The sequence below is a fragment of the Eublepharis macularius genome, chromosome 1 (assembly GCF_028583425.1).
Source record: "Eublepharis macularius isolate TG4126 chromosome 1, MPM_Emac_v1.0, whole genome shotgun sequence".
In the NCBI taxonomy this organism is placed as follows: Eukaryota; Metazoa; Chordata; class Lepidosauria; order Squamata; family Eublepharidae; genus Eublepharis; species Eublepharis macularius.
Window position 1 is genome coordinate 67,875,025 of NC_072790.1, and position 10,773 is coordinate 67,885,797.

At 40.2% G+C, this 10,773-nt stretch overlaps 1 protein-coding gene across 1 annotated transcript; it reads left to right on the plus strand.

Moving 5' to 3' along the window:
* Positions 1-6,854: 6,854 nt before the first annotated feature.
* On the plus strand, positions 6,855-7,490 carry LOC129335514 (uncharacterized; the record flags this gene model as incomplete). The annotated part of the gene is made up of 1 exon (XM_054988140.1): positions 6,855-7,490. A coding segment is annotated over one exon (636 nt), but the record flags the coding sequence as incomplete, so codon positions are not given.
* Positions 7,491-10,773: the final 3,283 nt, after the last annotated feature.

Sequence of the window (10,773 nt, forward strand, 5' to 3'; positions counted from 1 at the left end):
ACATATCATAACAATTTAACATGCAACAGCAGAAAAAACCACTTTAACAACAGAGAATTGTCTGAGGGCATACAATGCTTTTTTATTATTTAATCAGGTCTCAGTCTGGTCAATAATACCTGGATTGGAGACCTCTAGAAACTTTTAAGTTCTTCTTATAACTTGCTCTTTTTTAAACTGTGGTTATAAATATAACAAATACATTTGGAGTGGAAAGAGTAACTGCCAGAGTTCAGGAAAGGAAACACACACAAGATGTGGATGAGACAGAAGGAGGATCATTGCCTATGTTAATTAATACACTGTGCAAGTGCTTGCTTAATAATTCACAGAGGTTTACAGATTAACCAGAGATACCATGTGTTTTCCTGCATATCTATACTCATTATTTTTAAGGATAGGTTGAGGTTCTATCCTCACTATAATCTGGGGCAGAACTATGGGCTTCTGGTGGGTGTGAAAGCATTTCTGAAGTAGGACCCTGACTATTGCTTTCCACCAGGTTCTGGGTCTATTAAGCAGAATCCAGTGGACATTGCCAAGTTCAAGGAAGGGTGAAGTTTACTGGCTACCTGCCTTCCCTGTTTCTTTTATGGTACTTTTATACTATTTCCATGCAATTGGCACAGGGATCAATTAATTTTAATTGCAGTCTTTCTACTGAGTTTTCTTTGCATGGTTGAGAAAAACAATGACCTTGCAATTGTTATGGTCTCTGACCGCAAATAAATTCATTCATTCATTGACCACAGATTCATTCAAGTCTGAAGAAACTATGAAAGAAGTGTTTGAATCAAACCAGAGTTGTAATGAAATTCAGCAACATCCCTGCAGAGCTCTAGTCATTATTCAGACCCATGTGTGCTTCCATGTAAGCATGTAGTTTTTCTGGGGCCCTACAGCTAGAACCAGATAGATGGAGCAAAATGAGTAAGTATAACTGGCAAACTACCTGTGCATGCTTCTAGTTCCTGCTAATTCATCCTTGGAATATTTTCTTTCACTATTTGCAAGCATTTGGGGGCTTGAATTTTCAGATAGCCAAACAACATGAAAGCTAATAGACATTCAGAAAGCTGTTTGCAAAAAAGTTTAAAGTATTAATCATATGTGCCCAAAATCCTTTTCTACTTTGTGATACTTTAGAGCTTTAGAAAATGTAGGAATCAGCAGTGGATAAAAAATTGCTACAAACCATTGTGATTAATATAGCAAGCCTGTAACTATCTGTATTACCCCTTAAATTTTGACATTTGAAGAAAAAATGCTATATTAGATTTTTACCACACGGGTGTGTGTGAGATATAAAGACCAAAAGGATGAAATTAGGGTACAAAGTAGTCATATATCACAACTGAAGCGAGGAAAATTAAACTGAATCTGTTTGGCTCTATGTTTAGAATTGAAAGCAACCATTTCCAACAAAAAGAAAGAATAGGTTGCTAGCAACCATGGATATAGATTGAAAATATTTTTAGAATGAGCAAAGATAAGTGATAAACTACAGCTAGAACCAGATAGATAGAACAAAATGGGTAAGTATAACTGGTCTCCAGGGGGTGGGGGAGCAAAAGTTATGATGCAAAACAGTCTCAGATGCAGTCTCAGATGCAAAACAGACTCTGTGAGATAGCAATACTGTGGCAAGGTAAGCCATCTTTACAGACTTGTTTTAAGGCTCTATGAATGATTAGGAGAATTGACATAGATGTGGCATAGCAGTAAAACAGATAACAATATTACTTGGGCCTTTTGTACATTTTCTCCTTAGGGTAAGGATGTGCAGATGTGGAAACAGGTTTGCCTAGGCACATCCTATCCACAAACAGGGCTCTTGGCCACATCCTACACCAGGTTGCTCTATGTGTGTACTTCTGGTTGGATACCTAGTAATCGGTATCTGCTGAGTGACATAAGGAATACGTAGGGATCTTGGTTCAATCTTTTTCTGTCCTGAACAGCTGAACATTGTTGTAGCTGGTGATTTGCACCCAGTAGCCAAGCATGCATACCCTTGGATCATGACTTCTGTGTATAGTTTAAGAAATCAATGTTCAGGCATCATCCTGTGCACTTCCCTACCCCCATATGTGTGTGGGTGTGATAATCATGTGTATTCATTGAGAGGAAAGGAATGTGATCCCGGGCTGAAGTGCAGTTGAAGCTGTGCCATGGGCGGTCAGCCAATCAGGGGAAGCATTAGATGCCCTATAAGAAATGCCCCTTCCTCCAAATTGTAGGCTTTGGGCAGCACAATTCCACCCCTGCATATTTATTATAGGGCACTTCAAGATTAGTTCAAGCAGGAAATTTTTTAAAGTCCATGATTGACCTATGGATGACTGTTGTTTTTCACTTGCCATGCACTGTCTTAGAGCAAGGTATCTTATTAATTTGCTCATTAATTTCATTCATAAGGCTCTATCTAGGTGTCATGTTAGCAATGAATGTGCACGTCATGGAGAGGGGAGCATAAGGTTTAATTGATCAGCACTCTGAGACACTAATAGAATGAGGGAAGTTCCTCAGCCAAACCAATCTGGCTGATTGGCCTCAGGAAAAAAGGTAAGAGAAACTCTTGGGGCAAGGCAGCTCTTAACAAAGTTGACTCTAGTTTATGTGACTACTGAGCCTTGTGTTTTCCATCCAGGTCCAAGGTTCATGGACAACATTGTGGGATGCTTCTTATCTGATTTTTTTGGACTTTTGTTATATGACCCAATACAAAATGTGAATGCCGCTTTTGTATAGCAACAACAACATTCGATTTATATACCACCCTTCAGGACAACTTACTGCCCACTCAGAGCAGTTTACAAAGTATGTCATTATTATCCTTACAACAATAATCACCTTGTGAAGTGGGTGGGGCTGAGAGAGTTCCGCCGTAACTAGCCCAAGGTCACCCCGCTGGCTTCAAGTGGAGGAGTGGGGAATCAAACCCAGCTCTCCAAATTAGAGTCCTGCACTCTTAACCACTACACCAAACTGGCTAGAATATCAGAGTAAGATCTGGGAGAACCAGGTTCGAATTCTCACTCTGTCATAGAAGCTTGCTGGGTGACCTTGGACCATCACACACTCTCAGCCTAACCTACCTCGTTGCTGGGATAAAAAGGAAGAGAGGAGAATTATGTAAGCCGCCTCGGGTCTCCGTTGGGGAGAAAGTTTGGTATTCATAAACAAATAAACAAACATTTGTATGGTAAAAAGCAGCTGTGTGTGAAGACTGTTTAAATTCAATTAAAATACGACCACAAAAAAGAAAAGTAAAGAAGTTCAAAGTCATCTAGTTGTGTTCTTTTCCAACTTCTTACTTGAATTTGAACCCACTTTCATACTGAGCAGCTTCTCACAAAGCAAGATAATTCATTTTTGGATCTCACATATCTCAACCTAAGTGAGATCTGTGGGTTGCATTTCACAAATTGTGTAACTCATTATATGCTATAAATCACTGTGTAAAAAGATATTCTCATGTGGTTGTATGATCCCATCAAAATTATATTTTGACACATGAGCCCATTTTTTAAAAAAATTGCCAACTGAAAACTGGAGCAAAATGTATACGCATTGTGGTTTGAACAAGCCCAGAAGTTTTTTTTAAAAAATGGAAGAATAGTAGATTAGTAATACACTACAGCATCTCTGGAAACAAGACTGGTAACGATGTATTGTCGAAGGCTTTCACGGCCGGAGAACGATGGTTGTTTTGGGTTTTCCAGGCTGTATTGCCGTGGTCTTGGCATTGTAGTTCCTGACGTTTCGCCAGCAGCTGTGGGTGGCATCTTCAGAGGTGTAGCACCAAAAGACAGAGATCTCTCAGTGTCACAGGAGAGACACTGAGAGATCTGTGACACTGAGAGACTGTGACACTGAGAGATCTCGGTCTTTTGGTGCTACACCTCTGAAGATGCCACCCACAGCTGCTGGCGAAACGTCAGGAACTACAATGCCAAGACCACGGCAATACAGCCCGGAAAACCCAAAACAACCATCAAGACTGGTAACCTCCATAATCTTGGAAGAAATGCAGATGAGGAAATTTTCATAAACATCCTGGGCTTAAGTAGAGGTGACATTTATTAATATATTTTAAAGAAAACCGCTGGGTTGCAGATAACTTATTTTCTCTCTCTTTTAAAAAAATTTTTGTTCTAAAAAACATCATTCTTCATTTGGGTAGAGTTGTAATAATCCTTAGAAGAGTTATTTTAAATCCCAAACCATTTAAACTGCAGTCATAAAGAAATGTGCTGTGAAGTGGCATTCTGAACCTGCCAACGAATATTTAAGCAATAATAAATGTCATTGAGACAACTTTCTGGCTGTTATAAACAAGCTTTAAGAATGCCCGAGGCAAAAGCAGATGCAATTTTAACAAAGACTTTCAGAAATGTCCAGGTCCTACACACACTGAAAATGATTTCTTAGGGCCTCCTCCAAATTAAGTCCAGAAATTCTTCTTTTACAAAAAAGGAAAAAAGGGAGGGAAAGGACAAGAGAGTCTTCCAAACTCGTTAAGTCTGAGTAACAAGATTGGATTGATTATGTCAAAGAAATAATAACAGCCCAAATAACAAAGTGACTTTGTCTATTAAGTATTCACATATTCTTCAAGAAGACCATTGATACAATTATCAGTGAACCACACAACCAGATGTGGTAACCTCAGTTGACTGTATGTTCATTTCATGCAATGCATAAATCGTTAGGTTCTATTTGTGTACCTGAAGCCTTTCTGAATTAACTACTTTTTAGGCATCAGTCATGCTATGCAATGAACTCTGTAATGCACATAGGTGAAATTCAGCAGATATCTAAGAGGGGCTTGCCTTGACAAAGTGTTGTAGTGTGTGTGCATGGTGTGGAAGAGCTATGTTTCAAGTTGGCCTGCAACCAATTGATCTCTAGACAATCAAGATCCTTTTCCCTGAGGGCAATGGCAACTTTGGAGGTACAGTCTGTGCATCACATCCCTGCTCCCTCCCCCAAATCCACCCTGTCCTAGCACCCCCCTGCAAACCTCCAGGAACTTCCTATCCCAGAGCTGGTGAGCCTACTTCTTAGTTACGGTAGATTCCCCCCTTCTTATAATAGTTGGGGAACAGTGGAGTATGTTTATTATCCCAGAGTCTTCCTTGCTGCCCTCTTTTACAAGCTTTTCCCATGGTTCTTGAAGGCAGCACATATTCATGGTAGTGTCGAGGATCTAATGGGTGCCTGATATTAGCAAAACCATCTAGCTGCAACTTCTGCAGAAAAGGGGAAAGTGCACACTAAGACAAAAGGAATAAGGACTAATGAAAGGATTGTGTCTTCTCCTGGACTGGTGAACTAATATCAAAATTCTGATACGTATACAGTGAGTTGGAGCCATACTAAATTTTTCATAAGCTGATACAACTTCACTGCAACCCACAGACCTCCATTAAATGCTGCTCTTAAGGGACAGGGGACCTTGAAATTCAACCTAGGGGCACAATGATGCTTTTATTGATGTAAAATGTTCCATTACATAGGACTACAACACAGGCAATTTCACACTGCTTTCCTCCATCACTACAGCCATGCAGGCGGAATGACTTTGCCCCTATGCAGATCCCATAACCCTAAGCATCAGCTTTCATGGATTGCTGGGGAAAGAGAAACATGCGAAATTGTCATGTTGGCAACTGCTTTCTGCCAGAACTTTACTGGATTTAAACCTAGTTTCTTGCTCCCAATTCATTAAACAACAGAATAACATTTGCAGGAGATACTTAACAGGTAGGAGTCAGTGCTATATACTTTGTTTACTGGTTTTTCCTTTGAAACATGGTTTAGAAACTCAGCATACCATTAGGTTGTTTTCCCCCCATTTCTATTTCTCCTTGCACATTATGAAAATTTCAAATTGGGATTCTTTTCAGACTATGGGGCTGTAGCCAACACATCCATCAAATACCTCAACTTTGTAAGTTCACTCCTAATGTGTTGTCATTCCCTTTATGTACCGCAGCTTTTAATATTCTGTTTTTATGAATACTCTAAGAATTTGAGTTTGTTTACTGCATTTGAAAAATGCTCCACAGAATCCACTTTAAGGCAGCCAAATAAAAGTCAAGCAAGTGTGAAGAGTACAAATTGTACTTCTTAATGGCGTGAGGAAAAGTCTATAAATCTATATAAAAATGGAGTAGAATTAGGTATCTATATACCTGGGTTACTTCTCTCATTTGCAAAAAGCTAAAAAAGAAATAAAGAGCACAGACCTATTTTTAACATTCTGATTGATGAATCCGACCCAGAATGGTTATAATAGGTCTATGAATTAATGAACACAATGGTTTCTCTCTTTTCAAAGTTGTTGTCAAACACACACTGATCAGAAGCCTTGCCTTTTCAACCTGCTTCACTTGCATCCAGCGTCAGGGTAATATATATTTTATGTTACAGAATTCATGATGAAACAATTTAAAATTCCTTCAAGGCTTCCATCCTCCCCTCCACCGTTATATTGTTATATTATAACACGCAAAGAGAAAAATGCCATCAAGACCCTCAATGCAGATCCAGACATCATCATTCTACCAGCTGATAAAGGCAATGCTACAGTGATCATGAAAACAGAGGAATACAAAAAGAAGATTAATGAACTCCTGGACCCCTCCACCTACAAAAAACTAAAACGAGATCCCACTTGCAAAATCACCAGGCTAACAAATGCGCTGATCAAGAATTCCTCACTACATCCCGACACGCACAGAAAACTATGCAAGACTGAAGCACAGCCACCTAGACTATATGGACTCCCCAAAATACATAAGGATTCAGTCCCACTCCGACCCATTGTGAGTGCCATTGGTTCACCGACATATGAATTAGCTAGACATCTGGCCGATCTCCTGCAGGACCACATCGGGAAAACCTCGTCTTACATCAAAGATTCAGCAGATTTCATCAACAAAATCAGTTCTCTGAAACTCAATCCACAAGACATACTTGTCAGTTTTGATGTTGTATCCCTGTTTACCAAGGTTCCAGTAAAAGACACTATTGCACTTATTAATCAGATTTTCCCAGAGGATGTAACAGCCTTATTCCACCATTGTCTGACAACCAGTTACTTCCAATGGGACAACGAATTCTATGAACAGATGGATGGGGTGGCCATGGGGAGCCCACTCAGCCCAGTTATAGCAAACTTCTACATGGAACATTTTGAAAAAACAGCTCTAGAATCAGCACCCCACAAACCTAGTGTATGGTTCCAGTTTGTGGATGATACATTTATCATTTGGAGCCATGGGGAGGAAGAATTGATGGGGTTTTTGAATCATCTCAACAACATACACCTGAACATACAATTCACCATGGAGAAAGAAATCGAGGGAAAACTCCCATTCCTGGATACCTGGGTCATCCGCAAAGCAAACTTTCAGTTAGGTCACAAGGTCTACAGGAAACCAACTCACACTGATCGGTACCTACACAAAAACTCCAATCACCACCCCCGACAAAAAAGAGGCATAATGAAAACATTAGTGGATCGTGCAAGACGGATATGTGAGCCGCACTTTCTCAATGAGGAAATTAATCATCTAAACCACGCACTTCAGGCAAATGGCTACTCCAGAAATGAAATCCGAAGAGCAATCAAACCCAGGATGAATCAAACAACCAAAGAAAAACAGTCTCCCACAGGAAAAGTGTTTTTGCCATATATCAAAGGAATTACTGATCAGATGGGAAAGCTTATGAAAAAGCATAACCTTCAAGCAGTATTCAGACCCACCCAAAAAATACAACAGATGCTACGATCAGCAAAAGACAGTAGAGACCCCCTAACCTCTGCAGGAGTATACCGTATACCCTGCAGCTGTGGACAAGTTTACATCGGGACCACAAAGCGTAGCATCCAGACAAGAATAAAAGAACATGAAAGACACTGCAGACTTGGACAACCTGAAAAATCAGCAGTGGCTGAACATAGCCTAACTCAAACAGGGCACAGTATCTTATTCCAGGACACCAAAATACTGGACAACTACTTTGTCAGACTGCACAGGGAAGCCATTGAAATTCACAAGCATAAGCAAAACTTCAACAGGAAAGAAGAAACCTTAAGAATGAATCGAGCATGGTTGCCAGTTCTGAAAAACACCAGGCTAACAAAACATTCTATCCCTGACAATAGCCCTGCAGAGAAGATTAGCACATCAAGTACCAATCCATATGCAAAAGAACCTCCTCAGGATACAGTGAAGCCTCCCACCATTAGCATTCCACACCCTGGGAAACTTTTACAGGTTGACTCAGCTCAACCCCACCCCTCCTGAGTAGATACAAAGGACCTACATCTGTTCCACACTGTGACACTGAGAGATCTCTGTCTTTTGGTGCTACACCTCTGAAGATGCCAGCCACAGCCGCTGGCGAAACGTCAGGAACTACAATGCCAAGACCACGGCAATACAGCCCGGAAAACCCACAACAACCATCGTTCTCCGGCCGTGAAAGCCTTCGACAATACATGAAACCATTATCATTCCCATGTTCTCTCTGTATCTAATAACTTTTTGCAAGCAAGGTTGAAACCTTCTTACCTGCAATGATAGCCCTCCACATCTACTATGCAAGTACCATTATTGAGGCAGGGGGATGGCTCACAGATGGTCACCATTTTCTCACAGAATTTACCTGTGAACATTGGCAGGCATGTGCATGCCACATCCTACAAAAGAGAAAGACTTCCATCATGATACTTGTTAACATTCAGAAATTATCATTGCTAGTACATGCACCCCAGTAAAGCTATGAGGGGTGAACTGCACATCATTTATTTATTTATTTTGCTGTCAAGTCATAGACAAGTTATGGTAACTGCAGAGGCCTTTCAAGGCAAGAGACAGCCAGAGGTGGTTTGCCATTGGCTGCCTCAGGGTAGCAATTTTGGGCTTCCTTAGTCGTCTTCCCATACTAATGAATGTTGACCTTGCTTAGCTTCTGAGATCTGACAAGATCAGGCTAGCCATCATTATACACATGAAAATACAGTAGAAATTGAGACACCCCAAAATTTTGAAAAAATCTGTCACCTCAAAACATAGAAGCTATGTAAGTACATCCCACAGTCCTGCTGTACACTCTTTGTTGAGTAGTAGCCATTCTTTTAAAATTAATATTTATTCAATACAATAGGTACAAGGCCAACATGTCTACCCAAACAATAACAAATGTGGAATAAAGAACTCTGTTTCTCAGAAGTGTGCTACAAGATCCAATCTCTGAGCAACTTTCAACCATAACAAATCTGATCTGGAAATATTTGCTGGTAGACTGTTAGTTTCAACATGTAGGTCTCTTTTACTTTCATTGGCCAGTCATGAATTTTGGGGCTATCGGGCTGCAGTAATCATATTTAAAGCTACTACTTGACGATTTTTAGAAATATCCACAGAATGTAACAGTTTTTAGAGAATCTGTGTTGTGGTGGCCTAGGACCTTTTAATATCAAACGAACTTCTGATTCATAATCAAACTCTGAGTTAGCCTGGAGAGTCATGATGAACAGGGCAATTGAGATGCCATTTGCTCCACTTGACACCTCTTCTTCTGATGTTTGGGGAAACTGACAGCTTCCCCACAACTGTGTTGTGTTTTGGTGCCATCATAAAAACCAGAGACCTGTGAGACAAGGCCTATGAGATGTATGTGACATGAGAGCCACCTTGTCATGGCCAGCTAGAGAAGATGCTGGTTTTAGGAGAGGGAACTTGTTTTCCCTGCCCAGCCAAACTCAATATGGAAAGAGAGGGTACAAAAAGCCCCTGCAGCCATTTAGCTGTGGTGAGATCTTGGAGTCACAGGACAGAGAGTTCGAACGACCAGGCTTGCTTACTCCTCAAGGCACCAGGTACCAGTCTCAAGCATGAGACAAATAAGGTACTCTGTAGTAATACTTAAAGTGACAGTTAGACAGTAGCTAAAAACAGTAATTTCCATTTTCCCTAATAGGTGTGCTCTTTATATTCTGTAGTCTGTTATAGTTCAATAAAGACCTTGCTTGGTTAAGAAAAGTTGTGTCAGTCCTCACCTATGTGTCTAAACCGGGTCATGTGCTAGAATTTTGTACATGCTCAGAGGCTTGCCAGCTTTCCCAACAGCTAGTGAAAGGTAAAGCCTGTTCCAATCGTGGTGGTGGCAGCCCTACTAGGAGAAACTGGGAGATCAGAGGGAGAGAAGAACAAAATACTCCCCCCACCCCATGATCCATAACAATCTGTCTCTCCAATCTGCCTAACTGCCTCTGTTACCTATTTACATATCCACCATATGTGGAAAACAGCTGTCTCTTCTGCCTCACAAAACCAACACTTACTACTCCCAGTTCCATATGTCTTTGCTAGCCTGAAAGGGGTTAGATACCATTGACAGATCATTTACATCAAAATTTTCCCTATAACAGAGGGACCTCATAAAAGTAGCTCTATATTTAATTATATACCTCTACTTGCTATCATCTAGATCACTGTCAATATCATTTTACCATTTCAGAAGAAAACAATTACCAAGTTTAAGTAATCCATCCAATAAAATGATATACATATTTTTAAAAAGGTGTTTTTCACACAGAGTTAACATGTTCTCAAATTGTGACACAGGGTGTAACACAAAACCTTTCCATATTATACAGATAACCTTTGACTTGCTGATTTTGCGTGTATTAGGTACTATCAAGTCACTACCAACCTATGTTCAAAACGTCCTAATATTAATTCTGCAAACTGG